Genomic DNA, 22,864 nt, shown 5'->3' with positions numbered 1-22,864 from the left:
GAGTGAAGGGAACATTACAAATATATAAATGAATTACATGGAAATAGTGACTCCCCTCTAAATTGAGAAGACTATAGTACAAAATTAATAGTGTAAATATTTCTATGCCAATTATGTATAATTTAGCTATGCCAGATAAGGGTATAATAATACCTAAATTACAAGGTTTTTGTGAGACTAAATGAGGTAATAAATACATAATTGATATGAAAGCTATAAATTGTCAAACTATAAATTGAAAACCATAAATTGAAGAGTAACTGTGATCAATTAAAGTAGGTTTATCTACTGAGTCAATAATAGAGGTAACATAGATCCATAAAAAACAGTCAATCCAAAACAATTAATCCAAAAGTAGTCCAAAAGATGGAAAATAAAACATCTGTCAACATTGTAGATTTAAAAGCAATTATATTAATAATTACATTAATGTAAGCAATTTAAACACATTAATTATAAAACAGAGATAGATTACACTGTTTACAAAAAAAATCCACTTTAAATATAAAAACAGATGAGAGTAAGTGAATGCAAAAAGATTTATCATTAAACACACACAAAATAATTGGAATGGTTATATTAACATGAGAACAGGTACTATTCAGAACAAGGAATACTATCAGAGACAAAAAGGAACACTGTGGCAGGGCACGGTTGCTCAAACCTGTAATGCTAGCACTATGGGAGGCCGAGGCGGGCGGATTGCCTGAGCTCAGAAGTTCAAGACCAGCATGGGCAACACTGTGAAACCCCGTCCCTAATAAAATACAAAAAATTAGCCGTGGGTGGCAGGGTGTGCCTTTAGTCCCAGCTACTCGGGAGGCTGAGGCAGAAGACTTTCTTGAACCCCAGGGGCAGAGGTTGCAGTGAGCCGAGATAGCGCCATAGCCCTCCACTCCAGCATGAGCGAGAAACCGAGACTCCGTCTCCTATAACAACAACAATAAAAGGAACATTGCATAATCAGAAACGAGTCAATTAACTAAGAAAACATAACAATCCTATATGTATAAGCAAGTAACAATAGATCCTCAAATCTATAAAGTAAAATTTGACAGACAAGAAAAGAGAAGTATACAAATTTAAAATTCTATTTGGAGACTTCAAAACTAGTCTCTCAGTGATTGATAGAATAACCAGATAGAAAATCAGTAAAGATACAGAAAATCTGATTGTCACAATTAATGAAAATGACCTAATTAACCTTCATAAAATACTGCAACTTAAATGTATATTTTAGTATGTGCAGAGGAAACATTAATCAGGATAGATTTTATGGAGTCATTCAACGAACCTTAACAAATGTAACAAAATTGAAATGATGCAAAGAATGCTTTCGTAACTTAATGGCAGCGGCAGATGTATAAACAATAACTCATGATTTAATATAATAGAGATGTGCGCACAGTGAGCACACAGGAAAAGTGATTAATTGTACCATGGATTAAGTCAGGGATGTGGTTACAATGTCTTTCCGAAGGATTGAATGTTTGAAGGATGAATTGGTGGGGTTTGGCTACTTCAGGCAGAACAAGTAGGGTGATAAAATAAGTAAAGTTCTGGAGCATGCCTGGAAAGGTAAAACAGGAGGTGACATAGTTAGAGATTGGTGAGAGGCAATAACGCATATAGTCAGCATTTGTTAGACATACATGACGCTAAGCTTTTTATAGCATGATTTCGTTTATAATTTATTTATTTCATTGATATTTTATTTCAGATTTATTAAAACTTTTTGCGACTGATACTTGTATTACCTTTATATTGAAGACGGAGAACTAAAGTTTAGAGAGTATAAGTGAACTGCCAAATCACATTTAGTAGCTGAGAAGATATTAAATTATTCAACAACTAGGGTGCAAACACCAATCCAGCCTAGTAGACCAGATATGAGCATCCCAGTAAATGCTCAGTAAATACCAGCCCTGGCAAAGTCAGAAATTGAATGCAGGCTACCTGCCTCTAGAACTTGTGCATTAAGATTACTCTATACTACTCCTAAAGAGAAGCTAGAGATATTGATTGTGAATGAAATATGAAAGACCTTATTTATATGTAGTCAGGAGCCATTGAAATTATTAGAGACATGACAGAGGATGTAAACATACTTATGTTATAGAGAGATAAAAATGGCAGCAGTGTGGAGGACAGCCTGGAATGGCGAGAGGCAAACATCAGGGACGCTTTAGATTGCTATTCCAAGAGTCCAGACGAAGCCCCCAACTGTGACACTTATTGTGGAAGTGAAAGAAGTTAAATTTTAAGGATATTTAAGAGGAAAATGGATAGCACTTTGTGAGAAAATTGGTTCTGTGGTAATAAAAGGTAAAGAAAATTCACATTTCTGCCGTAATTTGATGGATGGCAATGTCCTTGTCTGAAATTCTAATTAGGGAACAGGAAGAGAGAAAAAATTCCTAGCTGTGAGTTTAAATACTTAATGATTTTTTACTCCGCACCCCCAAATTCTCTATTCCTTCTCTCTTCTCTTTCCCCTCCATTTTTTTCCTTCCAACATGTTCATTAATTAAAACAAATTTTGAGATTCAGTTATTTTACTTCAATCTTCACTTCTAATAACACTGAAGAATTTGAGGTTCATTCCTAGAAATACGCTATGTCCTTCCATGCTTCTGTGTCTTCACAGAGGTCATTCCTCCTACCTGAGGTGTCTTCTCCACACCTTGGTTGCATAGTGAACACCTACACAATCACTTTTCAAGGCCCAAACAATGATTTGTCCATGACCCCTTCCGGCAGGCAACGTTAACCACTCCCTGTTAGTCTTCTATAGGAATCTGTTCACAACTCCATTAGCATTTCTCATATTTAAATTGCAATTATTTGGTTACATGTTTGCCTCCTCAACAAAGGTAAGTCAGGGATTGTTGCTTTGTATTTTCTTGTCCCCTGTGCCTGGCAGAGTACCTGGCAAATAGTATAAGCTCAATAAATAAATGTTCATTGAAAAAGTAACTGTTAAATGGATCTATGGCATGAAGATTGACTAATGTATAAGCTACATAGAGGAAGGTGATTAGGGTAACAGAGAGTGGGACCACTCCTCAGCATGTAGACACCATGGGAATGGGACCACTAGCTGAAGCCACATGCATCCTTTCCAAGACTAGTCTGAAACTTTAGCTGGAATGAACCAAGAACAAGAGAGGGGTTTATGTTTTCTTTATGAGGCTTGCAAGAAGAAAACATATTCCAGATGTGATATTAAAGAGGAACTAGAGCTCTTTAATGACTTCTAGTTTCCTCATATGATTTCAACTTCTTACATACTACTCTTTAATCCTTTATGTAACCTCTCTCATTCCTATTCTGCACTCCCTGATCACGGGTTTTTTAATAAGAAAAGAATTATGAGGGCTTCTCCAGGTAGATTCACAAATAAAAGTACCAGATGCCTGGTTAAATTTAAATTTCAGCTAAAAATGTAAGAAAAACTTAATTTCAGCTAAACCACAAATAATTTTTAGCATGAGTATTCCTGTGAAATATTTGGTATATACTTATCCTAAAAGAAAATTCCTCACTGTTATCTGAAATTTACATTTAATTGGGCATCATGTATTTTATCCTACAGCCCTATCTTCAGTCCTATTTCTGCCGAGGATATAAAGGACACCATGTAAACTGCATGTTTGCTTTATCAAACTAAGCAAAAACATAATTAATGGAATAGGCCAGAACTTTATTCAGAGGCTAATGAAAAAAAAGCAGAGTTGGCACAGATGAATCTGTGGGCACACAGGTTGGTAACATGATGTTCCTTGCTTGGCCCAAACATTTTGCCCGTAGCAACCATAAGCATATGCCAGTGCAACTTAACAGAATAGCTAAAAGCAGGGACCTTGGAATCACACGTTTGCATGTCCAGTTCCCTGCTCTGGCTCATATATGATTTGTAACCCTGGCAAAACTCCTCTAAGCTTAAATTTCCTTATATAAAATGAGGATAGTAATGGTAGCCTCTCAACAATTTTATTGATACATTGTATCTAACTCAGCACCTGACCAGAGGAGGCAGCCTATTATTGTTATTATTAGTGGTGATGGTGGTGGTGTTGGTGGTGGTCCTAAAATGTCACTCCCTCGTCTAAGACAACTCAATGTACAATAGAGTAGAATAGAATAGACAAGTCTATTTATTTTTCACTTAGTATTTGCAAGGCACTGTACTAGTTTTACAAATTTTCTTATCTAATCTTCATAAAAACACCAAGAGGTATCATTACTCCTGTTTCATGGGCACTGGATCCAAGGCACAAAGAAATTAGAAAATATTGTAAGGTTACAGTGTCACACAGCTCATAAGGGGCAAATCTGAAATTCAAACTCAGTTCTGTGTGCTCCCAAAACCCATGCTTCTAACCACATTGAAATCTCTTCATGAGATTGCCAACCTAAATTGTAATTCTTTCCTACCTTGAGAAAAAAAGCACTCAGATGATTTTTAATTAAGTCTGGAAAAGTCCAGAGTAATTAAAACATTTATTTCCTTCATTCCTGTACCTTCTTACCAAGCTAGAATAGTGTTGTAGAAGAAAGTTTTCATCTTCTTCCCTGCTTGGATAAAACCTTCTTTCATAATCTCAGTTTCTCATCTACCTAAAGCAAATTCACTTTCTTATGGCAGTGGAAGATAAATCACAGATTTTCAACTGTTATTAACATGGCCAACATTAAAGGTTATTTATAGTTATCAGGTGTTTTATTTTTATCTCCTATATTCTTACAATGGTGCTGATATATAGGTAGGAATTTATATTATGTCCCTTTTACAGATGTAGAAACTGAGACCCAGAGGGTATCTGTCATTTGCCAGAGTCACTCAGATAATAACCAAAAGAACCTGGTTCCTGTTCTCAGCATTATTTATTAGCTCATGTCTTCAATGCGTATTTGTTGGGTATCTTTTGCAAACAAGGCATTATTGTAAACAGCAAAGTCATCTCCCTGAACAAGACTGATCAGAATGCTTCCCTTTGAGATTTTAACATTCCTTGGAAAGAGAGACATTAAATCATCAAAATTTAGTGCTGAGAAGAAAGAATACGGAGTGTAGAAAAGTTAATCACATAGGGATCTGAATTGGATTAGAGAGTCACAGAAGTTTTCACCAAAGACAAGACATTTTAGCTGAGACCTGAAGCTGTGAGGAAAAATCATGACAAGAGAAAGAATAAGAACAACAAGCAGGGAAAATGGAGGGTATTGAATCAGGGCCATGCAATGAGCCAGTGTTACTGACAGGAATTGAGGCCAGCTATCCTGACACTCAGGACAGTGCTAGCTTTTTGACACCAGACCACCAAAAGCAGCTGATTTAGGATTTGTCTGCTTGCCCTATCCAGCTGCTATTCCTAAGAAGCCAGCAAATTTCTATCTTAAGTTGCTGTATCTACAGCCTTCACTCATCTATAGAGTGCCCTTGTGATGATTAGAAAAATATGCGCCCTTTCCCAGGCAAACACGGCAATGTGTCAGGGTCCGTGGCCTAACTGATAAAGGACACTAGAATGTCATTCCCCCACCAGCCTCTTGGACAATCACAGTGCTCAGTCATCAGTAGTGACCCTGATGGCATAAATCTACCTCACTGAAGGCCTTCTAATGTCTAGATTTTATTGGAGACTCTGGCTTTGTCTGTCCTATACAAACAGTGGTGATCTAGAGTCTAGATTCACAACCCTTTGTACAAGAGAGGCAAGACCAGTGTCTTTCTGAGAAGACAGGTTGGGGAGGCCTGGGAAGGCCACACCACACAAGGTGCAAGCAGAGCTGCCTGATTACTTTGCAGAAGTGGTTTGGTGCCTTGTGAAGAGTACTAACTAGTAAGTAAGAAACATTGCCCTAGCCTTGGCTCTGAGATGCTGGATGAACCTCCTTTTGTCCATACTTTAGTTAATTTTCCCATTTATAAAATGGTCTTTTGATACATGCAAAGTATAAGTATTGATAAATCAATAAGTTTAAGTATTCACAAGTCCACGTTTCAATCAAGTGAATTTATAGCATTCCTCAGGACAGCCAGTATCATCTAGACTTGAACTAAACTTTATTCTCTTGTGTGTATTGCAAAGGAAGATTATTTTACACCTGAAATACACAGCAGCATCTCAAATCCAACATTCTGTTTCACCAAGTGCAAATATATTTAATCCATTTAATTGTTTTTCTTTTTAAAAAAAGAAAAAGATGGTAAGGTAGACTTTATTCAAGGGGAACCATGGTGACGGGTATGGGTATAGAGACCACGGCAATGGATTCTGGCAGTGGGGGAGAAAGATTGGTCTTCATTAATTGCCAAATTATTTTTTTCTTCTTCTTCTGTTTTTTTGTTTTGTTTTGTTTTTGTTTTTTTAATATTTGCCATGTGCCTCGGGTAATATGTATTCAACCCTAAAAAAGATGGTTTTGCCTTCGAGAAGCCTTTAGCCTATTAGTAAAGACATTTAAACAGAGACTTAGCAGGTACCTCAGAGGATCACCTATCTCTGTTTGGAAAAACCAGAACAAACTTTCAGAGGAGGTGAAGCCAAAGGTGAGACCATGACCAAGCAATAGAGTAGGCTCCATGAGGATCCAGAAGTAATAAAACATTCTTCTCTTGAGACCCACAGGCTAGGAATCAGCCTCAGCGTCCATCAACAGGTGAATAGAGAAAGAAACTGTGATATGTATGCACTGGAATACTATTTACTATACAGCCTTAATAAAGAAGGAAATCCTATCATTTGCAACACAGTTGAACCTGGAGGGCATTATGTTACATGAAATAAACCAGGGACTGAAAGACAAAGAAAGACAAATACATACCACATGATCTCGTTTACATGCTGACTCTAAATAAGATGAACTCACGGAGGCAGAGGGTAGAATGATAGTTACCAGAGACTGGGAGTTGGGTAGTGGGAGGGATTGGGGAGATGTTGGTCAAAAGATACAAAATTTGAGCTAAACAGGAGGAATAAGTTTGAGACATCTATTGTACATCACGATGGCTATAGTTAATAACATTGTAGTGTATGCTTGAAAATTGCTAAGGGAGCAGATTTTAAGTGTTCTTGCCACACAAAAAAAAGTGAGTATGAGTAATCTGTGTATTAAATAGCCAGATACAGCCTTTGCATAATATATGCATATTTCAAAACATCATATGGTGCACCATGAATATGTACAATATTTTGCCTATAAACAAATAAATAGATCCGCAAGCTGAAAGAGAAGAGAGCTATTAAAACACTTAGTTCTCCTGTGAGAACACATGGACACATTCAGGGGAGTAACACGCACTGGGGCCTGTCAGGGTTTCAAGGGGAAAGAGAGCATCAGGAGGAATAGCTAATGGATGCTGGGCTTAACACCCAGGTGACAGATTGATCTGTGCAGCAAATCATCATGGCACATGTTTACCTATGTAACAAACCTGTACATTGCTGATGGCTACATTTGTAGCCCGGAACTTCAAATAAAAGTAAAACTTGATGGGGAAAAAAGAGAAAAATAAAAGTTAAATAAATAAGACAGTTTTGTTATTGTTGTTGTTGTTTGTTTGTTTGTTTTGAGACAGAGTCTCACTCTGTCACCCAGGCTGGAGTGCAGCGGTGTGATTTCGGCTCACTGCAATCTCCACCTCCCAGGTTCAAGTGATTCTCCTGCCTCAGCCTCCTGAGTAGCTGGGATTACAGGCATCTGCCACTATGCCCATCTAATTTTTTGTATTTTTAGTAGAGATGGGGTTTCATCATGTTGGTCAGGATGGTCTTGAACTCCTGAACTCATGATTCGCCCACCTCAGCCTCCCAAAGTGCTGGGATTATAGGTGTGAGCCACCGCGCCCAACCAACACTTAGTTCTTATACAATGGGGTCAAGTGTGCTGTGGGACAGATGATGAAGTAACAAACTCTGCCTGGATAAGGGTGGAGTGGTTATCATGAAGGTTTCACAGAGAAGGGCCATTTGAACTGAGAAATACATAGGAGTGATCCAACGAGAGACGAGGAGGAGTGTATCTGAGGAAGAAGGAAGAGCAAGAGCAGAGGGATGGGGTGTGAAAGGGCATGCCCATGTGGGAACAAGGGATTGTCCCAGAGCATGAGGGAAGGCACAGAGTGTACAGGGAGGGAGTAGGCTTGCCCTGCCAATCTGATTTGTTGCCTGCTGCTTGGCACTGATGAGTAATTCTATCTGATATCCCTCTAATTATCAATGCTGGCCTTGAAACTAGCCTGAAGAGATTCACTCCAGAATCCTTTATAGATACAAATGTTTAAAATCAAGAGGGTTTTTCTTTCCCTATTTGAAAAATGTTTGGTTTGAATGTTAGGGCATGGCTCATTAGTACAGATCCCAAAGCAAGCTGTTCAGACATCTTGTGCAACAATCCAAATTCCAAAGCAGATGATGTCACCTATCTATACCTTATAAATGGAGCAATGTTTCAGATGTATCTGAACAATTTACCTGCACCAATACCCAGTGCTACCAGAATGGCTGTCTCAGTACTTCGCCTGACAGTTGTCCTGGGACTGCTTGTCTTAATCCTGACCTGCTATGCAGGTAAGTGCTTCTGATTACAGCCCACAAATTGTTCAGTAGTTAGCAGTGACTAGAGAAAGCTGGTGGCACTGATTCAGAACATAAAAGAAAGAAGGGATCTTTGGGCACTGCAGAAAGAGCACTGGCCTGGGAGACAAGAGGTATGTCTTCTAACACAAAGAAAGTAGGATTTTAACAAAAACCTAGCCTCTATTTTCAGTGGATGTATGAAGTTTGAAATTTTTTATGTGCTTATGATACAATGACACTATTCTAGTATAAATTCCATGGCAGCTGACTGGCATTTATTTTTTGATAATTATACCTAATGATATTCAATGGTGAAGAATATGTACTCTGGAATATAACTCCTAGACCTGGCTCTGGCTCTACCACTAACCAGAAATGTGACTTTAGGAATGCTATTCAATCTCTCTAGGCCTCACATATAATTGGGGACATTTAACTTTCTCATAAAGTTATCATGAAAATTCAATAAAAGGAATGAAACAAATTGGAAGTGTACCTGGTTGATAATAAGCATGCAACAAATATTACCTGCTGTTGTTGTCATGTACAATCTCATTTGGTTCTCATAGTAATCCAATGATGTAAACATGTGCAGTTTTATCATTTTCCTTTTTGCAGGTTAATAAACTCAGCTTGCAGAGGGCAAGTTACTTGAGCATACATACAGGTGGAAGTGGCACCTGGGAGTGCAACCTAAGTTCCTAGATTCTTTCTACTATTATCAAGCAACTACTTCTTTCCCACCTTTTCCAAGTACATAGAAGCTCATGCTGTATGCTACCTTCTCATTAATTAATTTATTGTTTGTCTGCAAAAGATTGTGAGCTCCATTCAGAATGAGAGACCAGAAAACAGAGAGAGTGCAAACATTTAGTAACAGAATCCTTTGAATGTAACTTGGCTGAGCAACACTCAGGCAGACATTACAACAGAATTACTCTAGATATGGCCAGGGAGATTATTAAGTCCATTCTACTCCTAAAGAAATCACTACAGTGAAGTGAAAGGTGAGATCTGATACCAAGACCATTCGCCACCCTGTCTCTTATAGACTCTGAAACTGGTTAAATCAGTTCACTGCTTTGAACCTCAGTTTTTTTAATCTGTAAAATGGGATAACTATCAACTTCACCAGGTCAAATGAATATGCTTTTATAATTAGTTTGCAAACTATTAAAATTGTACAAATATCAGCAATACCGTTTGTTAAGAAATTATGTTCACATTCACTAAGAAACTCAACGAGGTAGTTACTGTAAATAAAGGCTATCCCATATAATACTTGAAAAAAGGAAATATTAAGCTATTGGCTTTGAAGATTTGTTACTAGGATATAAATTGTTTGATATTTTAATAGCATTTTTAAAATTTATATTGTCTTCTAAAGTACTAGAGGAGAAAGTGAATTATATGTCATTTTGTTGCTATTATTAGTAGTAGTAACAATAAAACAGAGAACATTTATTTATTTATTTATTCTTTCATTTATTATTTATTTATATAAGGTAAGTTTACCTTGGGATTGGTACTGTGATAAGTGGTATATATATGATATATGTATGTATATATGATATAGATATATATGTGTGTGTATATATATATATATAATATAAAATATCTCTCAATCCTGACAACATGTGAGGAAACTGAGAGATAGCAAAGTTAAGCACTGTGTGCAGGGTTATATGGCTAATTTTTTGTTAAAGGCAGGAATCCGACAGGTCTATAAAACTCCAGAACATGCAATCCATTACACTTTAATACCTCTCTCTATATATATATATGGGGTTCACAAGGTAAGGCCAAGATTTTGATTTCCACCCACTCCAATCCCAGGCTTCTTGCATCTTGAAAAGGCAGCTTTTAGTGTCATATTAAAATAACAAGTCAATAGAATTTATTTTGCAAGTAGCCAGATAGAAAAACGGGAGAAAATACGTCATCTTTCATGCAAGAAATTATTGCTTTGCCCTTGGCAAGTGTCTTTACAGAACAATTGTTTGGAGGTTGTATTATAGAATGTGAATAATGTGCTTTGTGGAGTTAAGAAAAAATAAGGTTCAAACCCTGGGTCAGCCTCTTTCTAGATGAGTGATTTCAGGTGAGTCATTTAATTTTCCTGAGCATCTGTCTTCTCTCCTGTAATTGTGATACCACTACTGAGCTGAATGACGATTAAGGCATGTGCTGAAAGCACTGGTGCAGTACCTACACAATAGGCATCTTACATATGAGTTCTGCTTCCACCTCCTTCCCACGATAAAAACAAAACAATCCTTCTGAGTACCTAGGTTGCCCGGCACTTCATGTGAAGGTCATATCTATAGTTGTCTTGTTTTTACCTTGACTCTGAGCATAACTATGCACAAAATAGTAGGCTCGGGCCAGGCATGATGGCTCACACCTGTAATCCCAACATTTCGGGAGGCTGATGTGGGCGGATTTCTTGAGTCCAGGAGTTCGAGACCAGCCTGGGCAACATGGCGAAACCCCGTCTCTACACAAAATATAAGAATGAGCCAGCTGTGGTGGCATGTGCCTGTAGTCCCTGCTACTCAGGAGGCTGAGGTGGGAGGATCTCTTGGGCCCAGGAGGTTGAGGCTGCAGTGAGCCATAATCACTTCACTGCACTCCAGCCCGGGCGAGAGAGTGAAGCCCTGTTTCAAAAATAAAACATTAAAAAAGTAGGCTCAAAAATACTTTTTGAATGAAGGAACCAATAATCGGATATATGAATAGGTAATGATTAGTATATTGCTTTTGGTTATAAGTCCCAAACTGGTGCTTCTATCAAATCTTTAGTTGTGTCATAGTAAACAATAAACGCTTATAGAATTGCCTGCCAATCTTTTTCACTAATAGTTTTCATTTTAGGATATAATATAGATGTAAAGTTTTTGACATAATTTGACAACCTCCACACAAAAGGTAGTTACATTTCTTTTATCCAAAGTCAGGGGTACATTGTCTAGAAGTTGGGACTTCTTGAGTTAAAACTTGTGCTGAGGTTACCAGATAAAATACAAGAAACACAGTTAGATTTGGATTTCTGATAAACAATGAATAATCTTTTAGCATCAGTGTGTCCTAATTACTGCATGGATCATTCTTATAGTACCAGAAAAGCATTTGTTGTTTATCTGAAGTTTAAATTTAACTAGGCATCCTGTATTTTTATTTACCCAGTCTGGTAACATTACTTGTCAGGGAACAGTAAAATTAAAAAATAAAGGTCCCACTTTATCCTGTGACCAGGGCTCAGAGGGGAGACCACATGTAGCTACTGTTACTCTTCCATCTCTTCTCATCTCCTGGGAATAAAGACAACCAAGCAAAGTCAAAAAACCCGCAAGGGATCTTGAATGTAATCGACCTCACTCTGGATCCTTGGCCCTCATTCCAACGGGCGGTTAAAAATCTAGTGTAAGAGGGCTGGGCATGGTAGCTCACGCCTGTAATCCCAACACTTTCGGAGGCCGAGGCAGATGGATCACAAGGTCAAGAGATCGAGACCATCCTGGCCAACATGGTGAAACCCCGTCTCAACTAAATTAGCCAGGCGTGGTGGAGGGCGCCTATAGTCCCAGCTACTTGGGGGGCTGAGACAGGAGAATCACTTGAACCTGGGAGGTGGAGGTTGCAGTGAGCCGAGATTGCGCCACGGCACTCCAGTCTGGCAACAGAGTGAGACTTTTTCTCAAAAAAAAAAAAAAAAAAAAAAAAGAATCTAGTGTAAGAGACCTGCAGTCATCGTCCCAGCATTTTTCTTACTCTCTGTGAGGTCTTCTGTAAGCCACTTAATCTTTTCACTTTCTCAGTTCAGTGAGCTAAAAAAATGCATACTCTGTAAGATTGCTCAGGGGGTAAAATTACACAACATTTGTAAAATCACTGTTTATGAAACTACTAGGTGATATGCAAGTGATAGAATTTCTTTGTCATCATTATTGTTATACTATTTTGAATCTTCTAAAAGAAATGCAGACTGCATAACTTTTCCATCCAAGACTGTGCAGCTCATCATAGAGTACTTTAGAATCCAAGTTTTAATGCCAAACTGACATGGGTTTGAATTGTATTTCTGCCACTTACTAACTGTGTGACTTTCAACCAGTTCCTAAACATCTCTCAAATTATATTTCTTTACCTTTAAATTGGGATAATTGTTCCTACCTTGTGGAGTTGCTATGATAAAATAAGACAATCCATGTAGATCATCTTAGACATGTACTCAACAAATGGTTCATTTGTATTTATCTATTTTATTTCTTAGAGACAGGGTCTCACTCTGTCACCTAGGCTTGGAGTACAGTGGAACGATCATGGCTCACTACAGTCCCTTCTTCTGGGCTCGAGAGATCCTCCTGCCTCAGCCTCCCAAGTAGCTGGGATTACAGGTGTGCACCATCACACCTGGCTCCTTTTTACTTTTTGTAGAGATGGAAGTCTTACTATGTTACCCAGGCTGGTCTCAAATTCCTGTCCTCAAGCAATTCTCCCATCTCGCCCTCCCAAAGTGCTGGGATTACAGGCATGAGCCACCTCACCCAGTTGATAATTTATCTTTAATATTATTATTACGATGGGCATGGAGATCATATGGAAAAGCAGACATTTTGTATGTCAGTCCTGGTACTGGCACTTACTGGCTGCTTAACTCTGAGATAAGTAGTTAGCTTCTAGGAACTTTGTTTTTCTCTCTCACAAGGCAGTGCCAGTGTCTACCTAAGTATCAATATCAGTCGGTCTATTCGTTTTTTTTAACAAATAAATGAGATAACGCATGTGAAGATTTTATCCAGACAGGCATTAAATGTTCGATGAATATAACCATATAAGGCTATGAAATTAGTGAGCGGGTCAGAAAGAATCCCAAGAGTTCCCCACACGGAAAGGAGACTTCCTTCTTTGTTGCTGAGAATCACCTCTGAGATTCTGTTCTGTTTTTCAGACGACAAACCAGACAAGCCAGACGACAAGCCAGACGACTCAGGCAAAGACCCAAAGCCAGACTTCCCCAAATTCCTAAACCTCCTGGGCACAGAGATCATTGAGAATGCAGTCGAGTTCATCCTCCGCTCCATGTCCAGGAGCACGTAAGCACTGAGACAAACATTGCTTTTTGTTCAGTTTTCTGTTCATAATGACCACACAATGACCACATGGCATTAAAATATATGAGAAACATAATTTGTGGCACCAGTAAATGTGTTATTTTTCATTGAAAAATGTTGCCCTACTTAAAATATACTTTGCATCTGAATTCACTGCCCTGAGCTTTTTGGGGGAAAGCACATTCCCATCAAGTGGTTCCATACAGGAATTTTTTTTTTTTTTTTTTTAAATCTCAGGACCAAATAGGGAGGAGGAAGAGCACTAGAGTAAGGAAGGAAAAGCCAAGTTCTGATTCTAACTCAGGTGCTATTTTACTAGGTGGTCTTGAACAAGGCCCTCCCACTCTGAAGGCCTCTATTTGCTCCTATTTTAACTGTAAAGTTAAAATAATAGATGGCCTGCCCCAGGTAAGCACTGTGATTATGTGATGAAAATAAGAGGTAGTGATATGCTTGTTAGTGATGGGTGTGATGAATGCTGCCTATATTATCTAGCTTGAGTAGCTCAAGAAGGTTAGCAGAGACAGTAGATAACCTCTCTTTAGAAACAAACGAGAGAACCTCTCAGCATGAGTGTTGGTTTTCATCACGAGGGACTGCCTTCGGGCAGATCACCAATCCCAGAGTCTTTCCAATATTCTCAGCCTGCTTCCAAGCCTGTGTCTAATTCCCAATACATGTTATTTTTGCCTACGTAGTTCCGATTTGACACTATTACCTTACTGTATGCTTTATTCTCCCCATATTAATCTCCCGAATTTCAGTGCTCCAGGATGAAATTCACTCTTCCGAATTTCCAGGTGCTTTCAGTTTCCACTGCTCTAAGCCTCTGCTCTCTAATTTTCTCCCATATAGATCCTGAGGCAGAGTTTCACTAGGTGTGGTCTATCCACCTGTTACAGAATCCCTTGGGGGGAATTTATTTTTTAAAACGCTGATTTCTTCATCCCATTTTGCATTTTTCTGGGGACAAGGCCATGGATATGGTTTTCAACAAGCTTTTCAGGTAATTCTGATATACAGAAATTTTCAAAAGTCATGCCTTGATCAGGTGTTCTGGGCTGCATGGATGGGCCTTAAAGTTCCAGAAAGCCTTTACATTTTTATTAATATTTTGTGTCAGTGTGGTTTTTTTTTGTGTGTGTTTTCCTGGGGAAAGAGTTCATGACTTCTATTAGATTCTCAAAGGGCTCTTTAACCAATAGCAGATTAAGAACCACTTCCATGTAGGAGTAATCAGGGGTTTTGTAATCTCTCATCTGCTTAAAGGGATAGATTGTCATCTGATTGGGCAGTGTTCTACAGGCGATCCTTCTCCACAAATAGTTAAAACTCACAGGTACTTTTTAAAATTGCTACAATTCCTATTGTGGGTGCTTTTGCAACTGTTATCTTTCCAAGGTTGTTAATGTAAACAAGAAGGAAAGCCATAGGCCAACAACAGGAGCACCACCCATTAGATACAAACTAAAGATTAGGCTCCAGTTGAATTAGTATTGTTACATTCACACAGCAAAGCAAGGAGTTAGAACACTAATAGTTCTTTTCATTCCTTCCCTAGGGAATTTTGCAAGTATAAAATAGGACATTTTTCTCTGTGTTAACCATAAGAGTTGACTCTGTGATATGCTAAAGAATTGCTGTCCACTCTAGGCTCAGAAATGGCCCTTCATCTACTGATTTCCCTTTCCCTCATTATATTCTGAGTAAATGGCCTTCTTTCTGTTGCTAGAAATTATTACCATCCCAGGCTCTCTTCCCTTGCTCTCTCTCCTTTCTACAATACTCCCATTTTCTCATGACTAGTTCTTGGGCCTGCAGCTAATCTCAAAGTCACTTCCTCAGAAACTATTCTATGAGCATTCTTGTTAATACTGTCTTCTTCCATTCCCACTGCCTGTTATTCTCTCACTTTACCTTGTTACAGTGTCATAATATTTGTTATCATCTGAAATGACTTATTTATTTTTAATCAAGTAGCTAAGTGAAAGTAGAGACCAGATCACCTGACTGGTTGCAAGAGCACAGTACCTGCCATATAGTGTCAGGCACTTGAATTCATTAATTAAGGAAAGATATATTGCAGATGAGACCTAAAGCCCATCTACCTCAATCTGACTGAGAAATCCCGAAGGATCTTTGCTCAAAGACACAGCAATGTCTGCTCAAGAGATAAATCTGCGGGTGGCAGAGTCAGGACCTAAGACATACCCATAATTCCCTGGTCAAGGGAAGACCAAAAGCAAAATAGGGGGTGGAGGATAGGAGGAGATATCAGAAAGTATTGCTAAGCACTTAACATGTACAAAGTGGGGACACGGATTGTGAAGGAAAAATCTAGACTCTTAATCCTTTCTCCTCAAATAATTTGCAGTCCTTATGGTAAAATTACATAAGCCAATGCACAATGCAATAAGTCTGGCAAGATAAATGTCAGCCAAATATCACAGGCAGTGTCCAGTGAAAGGGGCTGTCAGTGGGGCCAACGTGCTTAGGGAAGTGTTTATGGCAAAGGCAAGATGTAATTTGGGCCTTGAATGACTGAACAAGATTTGATTTGGAAGAGAGAATGAGAGGAATAACAAAGATTCATAAAGGTGAGAATTTTACTTTATTTACTCCAATATGTCTGATGCCTAAGTGGTGTGTCAGATGCATAATAAATGCTAGAGACAAGCTTTGGGGACAGTGAATAGACTGGATTGTTTTCTCCACTTGCTTTTGGATTACCTCGGAGCTACCTAGACTGCATTTTGCGCATCATTTTTCTGAAAAATATACATATTCTTAACTCCTCTCACCCTTTGAGAGCCCTTAATTCTTGGGAATATTTTCCCCTGTGGGTTCTATGACATATTTTCCTGGTCTCTCTCTACCACTAGTCATTCTTTCTCATTCTTTTTATTTGACTTTTCTTCATGCACCTGCCCACCAAATGTCATTGTTCCTTAGAATTCCAAATGTGCTTGGTTTTTCACATTGCAGTTTACACATTGGGAATACTGCCTATAATCTAATGAGCTTGAAATTCACATTTCTGTTGCAATATTTTTCCTGAGCTTCAGATGAAATAACTGATTGCTTGCTACAAAATTCCATCGTTTTTCTACTACTGTTTCAAGTTCCACTGGTCTAAATCCAAGCCCATCATCTCACTCAAAACCCTCCTCTGTATCTCATTAAGTCACATCGTCATCCACCCAGAATCCAGAAACCTAAGGTCTTCTCAAATCCTTCCTGCTCATCACCACCTTCATTGAATTGCTGAATATTCTACCTTATATACCGTCCTCGGGTATAAGCATATGCACCCTATATACATTTCTCTTTCTCAGCTCCACTGACTAGCTGGTCAAGTTGAGTCCTTCATCATCTCTTTCCCAAGTTCTTTTTATTGGATTTCTAATAAATTCCACTCTTTTCTTTCTCTCTTTTTGTTGGATTTCTAATAAGTTCCACTTTCTTTCTGCCTCATCAATTCATCTTCTACCTACTACCAGAACTTATATCAAAAAATGTAAATTTGGTCATATCACTGCCATGCTTAGAAGTTTTTCATGAATTTCCATTGTCTCCAAATTTCAAGTAAATGGATTAGGCTGATGTCAAAGGTCCTTCTCTGATGCCAATGTATCTTTCAGTCACATTTCTCACCTGTGCAACCTTAAGCTCAATGACAAATGAGTTTCATTTTACAGCAGGTCACATTTGTATAAACCCCCAATATCTGTGCATGTGATTTTTTCCTCCGCTGAAAATGCCTAGCCCCCAAGCCAAAACCCCACTCTGTTCACTTGGCAAGTCTCATCATTTTCTAGAGCCCAATTCAGAAACAAATTCTGTAAAAAAGTCACAGACATCAGAAATTTCAGTTTTTCATGTTCAGGGATTTCATAATGCTTTGCAGAAATCTTCAAAACAACTTTTATCCCCACATTGTATTAAATTACTTGTATCTGAGTTGTCTGTTTTCTCCACTAGACTATAATTCACAAACCACATTTTAGTTATCGTCTATGATCGCAGCAGATATCCTGGTACCCAGTCCTTAAGCCATAGGGCATAATGTTTCTAGCATTTAGTAATGACTCTGGAGAGCCAAGTTTTTAACTTTTCTTTGCAATTTACCAGCCATGTACTTTGGACAGGTTGTTTAATCTTTGAGCTTCAAAGGTTTTCTCACACACAAAAAGAGACAATAAAAATGCATTCAATAAATATTTATTAATTTCTACTATTTTCCACGCACTGTTCTAGGTACTGGGAATATATTACTGAAAAAATATGCCAAAATATATGCCTTTATGGAGTTTATGTGTGAATAGATACCTAACTAATGGGTTTGTTGGCAGGTGCAAAAAGATAATTGTGCGTAAATTGCTTGTCCACTATGAACTATGTGGAAATTTTAGGTCTTATTTCTTTCTGACATAGAAAAATCTGGAGAAGAACAGTATGGCTCAAACATTATACAGCACCTTTGTGATCACTCTAACACTCCTGTTCAGTCTGAACTGTAATTCTTATTTTCTCTTTTTTTCTCAAGGGGATTTATAGAATTTGATGATAATCAAGGAAAGCATTCATCAAAGTGACATCCTCAGGTGATTTTTCACTTAAAATTTACAACTGAAATAACAGTGTATTGGACAAAGGAAAAAGGGTCTGTCTAGTTTTATTTAATAATTTTGGATACCCATGTCTACCTACAAGCAGAAAAAGTATATTTTTAAAAATTCTTACTGTAGTTTTTTTAAATTAATCTTAAATGAATGTACTTTTATCATGTACAAGTTTCTAATAATAAAATTTTCTTAAGAGAGGAGGTACAACTGCGAGATGAAGTGAATAAGGATTGCAAGTTTGGAGACCTGGTTCCTGTCACAACTCTGCTAGGAACTTGCTTTGTACAAGTTCAGCCTGTGAAGTGAGGGCTAGCATGCACTAACCATCTAAGGACCCATGTAGTCATGCAGTTAGTTACTCATGAGAAAAGTGGAATTTGCTGAACCTAATTCAAAGAAAAAGGATAACAAACTTTCTGTCTCACGCAATTAGATTTATGGGCAAACAATATAGTTTGAGTGCTCAGAAATACTTATTTCTCGCTACTCAGCTCTCTCCTGAAAATGCATATTGAAATATAAAAACAGAAGTGTTAGATCTGGATAAGTAGTAATATTAGTAACTGGTATGAACGGTGTTCTTACTCTGTTTTAGGCATTAAGCTAAGTGATTAATGACTAAGTGCTATGTAGTATTTCATTTAATTCATAATCTCTATGCAAAATAGATATTATTATTCTTAAATTTTATAAATAAGGACATAAAGGCTCAGGGAGGAAGACAGAATTTGAATTCAAGCAGCCTGATTCCAGGGCCTGTGCTGTATCTCTAAGCCATGGTGCTGCTGGAGAACAGAGCAGAATAGTATAGGAGAAGGCAGTGGAGAATAATGATTAAGCTAAGCAATCTAAGACATACCTCAAGATGTTCATAGAAATACAACACTACTCCTTTGCTCAGTTGAGTTACCCTACATGCAAATTCAGGAAGTGTGGCCTTTCCCAACTTCTGTTTGTGATCTGGTCTGGAAATACTCCTTTTCCCTATTGGCTCCATTTCATAATCTGGGTGTGATTAATTTAAGTTCAGAAAGCTACTATTGTATTCCCCCAGAGCTTAGTCCACCCTTTCCCATCTGCTTCTAAGGATGAGAATCAGGCTTGGGTATTGAAATCAAAACATGCCCAACCCAGACACTCCTGACTCTTACCCTAAGGCCAATTAAGCTTTTAAACTCAGTCACTTCTGTTTGTATGTTTTCATTCCCATCTTCTCAGAGAACAGTCTCTCTCTTCTTGCAGGTGTCCTAATACTTTACCTTCATTCAGGCCTCTGGTACACACCTATAATTTTTGGTCCCCACACCCCAGATCCTTAGAGTACACCCTACAGGTCTGGTCTATGATGTAGTCCAATAGGCAAGGCCACGTGGAGGAGCAGAAAGAGCAGAAGACACAGACAAGATGTAAGTTCAACTTCTACATCAGCCACTTAATGGTTATGTAACCATGGTCAGGGCACTTTACCTGCCTGAGCGCCACTTTTCTCCTTATGAATTTTTAAAACATAGGGAATCTTAATACCTTATTTTTTTTAACTGCATATGAAAAAATTGGAATTGATGCATGAATCAACTTAAGATGCCCTGATGAGCCGGGAGGAATGGCTCAATCTAGGGATGTAAAAAAAAAAAAAAAAAAAAAACATTAAACTAAGGAGAAGGAAGCAACTAAGGAAGAGACTAATTTTTGTATTTTTAGTGGAGACAGGGTTTCACCATGCTGCTCAGGTTGGTATTGAACTTCTGGCCTCAAGTGGTCTGCCCACCTCAGCCTCCTAAACTGTTGGGATTATAGGTATGAGACACGGCGTGCAGCTGGCATTTCCTAAATTAAGATAGATAGTTGGATAGATAGATCTTATGTTTCTCTTATCAACATTGATTTTTTTTTTTTTTTTTTTGAGATGGAGTCTCACTCTGTTGCCCAGGCTGTAGTGCAGTGGTGCCATCTAGGCTCACTGCAACTTCTGCCTCCTGAGTTCAAGTGATTCTCCTAACTCAGCCTCCCAAGAGCTGGGACTACAGGTGTGCACCACCATGCCTGGCTAATTTTTGCATTTCCTTTAGTAGAGATGAGGTTTCACCATGTTGGCCAGGATGGTCTCGAACTCCTGACCTAGTGGTTCATCCGCCTCAGCCTCCCCAAGTGCTGGGATTACAGGCGTGAGCCACGACACCCGGCCAATCCCTCCTTTATTTTTTTTTTTTTTTAACAAATTTCTTTAACTCTTCTTTAATCCATACCTACAATGTCAATCAGTCAATGCTACTGAAATGAAAACCTAGCTGGCTATTGAGAAGTTTATGGACTCAGCAATCATGTAGCTCTGTGTATCTCATAACTGTGGAAGGAAATGATAAAGTTATGTATAAAGGGGCCTTGGGAATGCCTTGGAAAAGATAAAGAATATCTGGAGGAAGGGATAAGCATTATGAATGCTCTACAAATAAGGTGAACTCTGAGAGAAGAGATTCTACACACTATCTGATATGATGAGTAGAGAGAGGTACAGTATTTGGAAAAATATCCAATAACTGAATACCTGGTTTCATCTGAGAGCCTCTCTACCTCTGCTGAACAACATTGGCATGATTTTTACTGGCCTTAATATTTTCAATAGACTTAAAATTCTAACTCCACTTGTCCTGCATTGTTTAAAATCATATGAATTCAAGTCATCTTTTTTGTGTGTCTTAAGTCATTTGGTATTTTAAATATAAATTTTCTTTCCTGCATAAGAACAAATTTGGATGAACCTCACTAGATTACTAAAATTATCAAAAGAGGTAATGGATAGAAAGTCACTTAATGAATTCTTAATTTCTATACAAGTGTTTTGGATTAAGACAAAATCTACTACAGGACACACTAGATTTTTATGCTTAGACTGGCTCCGTCAGAGCTTCCTAGGGAGGGATCTAGGAATAAGTAAGTCAGACAGGAAATTCCAATGCACCGGATGAGCAAAACTGCCCTTGGCCACAATGTCACTTGTAACCCTTTCATGAAGTCTTACGGAAAATTTTTCTTTTAAAAATTAGGCAAGAAAAAAAAAATGCCTTCCCTAAAGTCAGATTCCTCTTTTCTGCTTGTAAGATTTATGTGACAGCTGGGCACGGTGGCTCACGCCTGTAATACCAGCGCTTTGGGAGGCCGAAGCGGGCAGATCACCTGAGGTCAGGAGTTCGAGACCAGGCTGACCAACATGGAGAAACCCCTCCTCTACTAAAAATACAAAATTAGTCAGGCATGGTGACATGTGCCAGTAATCCCATCTACTTGTGAGGTTGAGGCAGGGGAATTTCTTGAACCTGGGAGGCAGAGGTTGTGATAAGCTGAGATCAAGCCACTGCACTCCAGCTTGGGCAACAAGAGTGAAACTATGGCTCATGCCTATAATCCCAGCACTTTGGGAGGCTGAGGCGGGCAAATCACAAGGTCAGGAGATAGAGACCATTCTGGCTAACACTGTGAAAGCCAAAAAAATTAGCCAGGCATGGTGGCGGGTGCATGTAGTCCCAGCCACTCAGGAGGCTGAGGCAGAAGAATCACTTGAACCTGCGAGGCAGAAGCTGCAGTGAGCCAAGATCGCGCCACTGCACTCCAGCCTGGGTGACAGAGAAAGACTCTGTCTCAAAAACAAAAAAAGACTTATGTGACTTAGTTTTTTCTTTTTCATCATCTATCTATCCAGAAACTCAGTAAAACTGGTGACTCAGCTTATCCTTAGGGGTTTATTCAATGCACATTCTCCATTCTTGTTTCTGATTCTTTATACACTTGGAATTTTTCCTTTTGTTGTTATTGTTGCTTATTTCCTTAAATATGTATTATAGTTGACTTTATTATGAAACCTCTTCTATTTTATAGTGCAGAAGCATAAAAATTTTAAGGAAAAGGTTAAAAATTCTTTGGTTTATTTAACATCTTAAATCCTCTCTACTTGTTCATTGCTTTCCTCTCTTTGACTTGTGTTTCAAAGGACACACCCATGTGTCTCCTGGACAATCCAAGAGCAGCCAAATCCTGCTTTTCCAGTTCTGCTTCACAAGTCCTCCAGGACAGAGCCTTCAAAGCAACTCCCAGCGAGTTCTCAGGATTCAGGCTCTGGCTTCAACCAAACAGAACTCATTTTGAACACCCTGACTGCATTTTTGCTTTTAGAAAGTTATAATAAATATGGCGCTTTGGGATCACGTAGTTGGTTGAGAAGATTCATGTTGCTATTAGTAATTTTTTCTGGCCATGTTTAAAGTTTTAATGATGCAAATAATATTTATATGTTTATATATTCAAACGGATAATCAAAGAATGGTTCAAAATAGGAGGACTAAAGCCCAGATAATGTAGCAAGTTCAAATTCACAGAGCCAATAAGTGACAGAAAGAGGAATAAAACCTGACCTCAAAACAAGCTCTCAACTCCTAAAAATGCATGCAGTTTTAGCCGGGCGCGGTGGCTCAAGCCTGTAATCCCAGCACTTTGGGAGGCTGAGACGGGCGGATCACGAGGTCAGGAGATCGAGACCATCCTGGCT

At 38.5% G+C, this 22,864-nt stretch overlaps 1 protein-coding gene across 1 annotated transcript; it reads left to right on the top strand.

The window, feature by feature from the left end:
• Window positions 1-8,475: 8,475 nt before the first annotated feature.
• Window positions 8,476-22,538, top strand: LOC105504196 (chromosome unknown open reading frame, human C5orf46). Its single transcript, XM_011931505.1, has 4 exons — window positions 8,476-8,576; window positions 13,537-13,681; window positions 18,246-18,303; window positions 22,310-22,538. Exons 1-3 carry the CDS (start codon window positions 8,507-8,509, stop codon window positions 18,292-18,294), a joined length of 264 nt encoding a protein of 87 aa, XP_011786895.1. The 5' UTR covers window positions 8,476-8,506; the 3' UTR covers window positions 18,295-18,303; window positions 22,310-22,538.
• Window positions 22,539-22,864: the final 326 nt, after the last annotated feature.

The sequence above is a fragment of the Colobus angolensis genome, unplaced genomic scaffold (assembly GCF_000951035.1).
Source record: "Colobus angolensis palliatus isolate OR3802 unplaced genomic scaffold, Cang.pa_1.0 Scaffold90, whole genome shotgun sequence".
Taxonomy (NCBI): domain Eukaryota; kingdom Metazoa; phylum Chordata; class Mammalia; order Primates; family Cercopithecidae; genus Colobus; species Colobus angolensis.
Note: the sequence above shows the minus strand (reverse complement) of the source record. Positions and strands in the feature narration are given on the sequence as shown.

What these genes read in the sequence shown, in the direction of transcription:
- LOC105504196 (XM_011931505.1), top strand. Translation starts at nt 8,507, where the DNA reads ATGGCTGTCTCAGTACTTCGCCTGACAGTTGTCCTGGGACTGCTTGTC. An exon ending in AATCCTGACCTGCTATGCAG is followed by an intron (nt 8,577 to 13,536) that starts GTAAGTGCTTCT and finishes TCTGTTTTTCAG; the next exon opens with ACGACAAACCAGACAAGCCA. An exon ending in CGCTCCATGTCCAGGAGCAC is followed by an intron (nt 13,682 to 18,245) that starts GTAAGCACTGAG and finishes TTTTTTCTCAAG; the next exon opens with GGGATTTATAGAATTTGATG.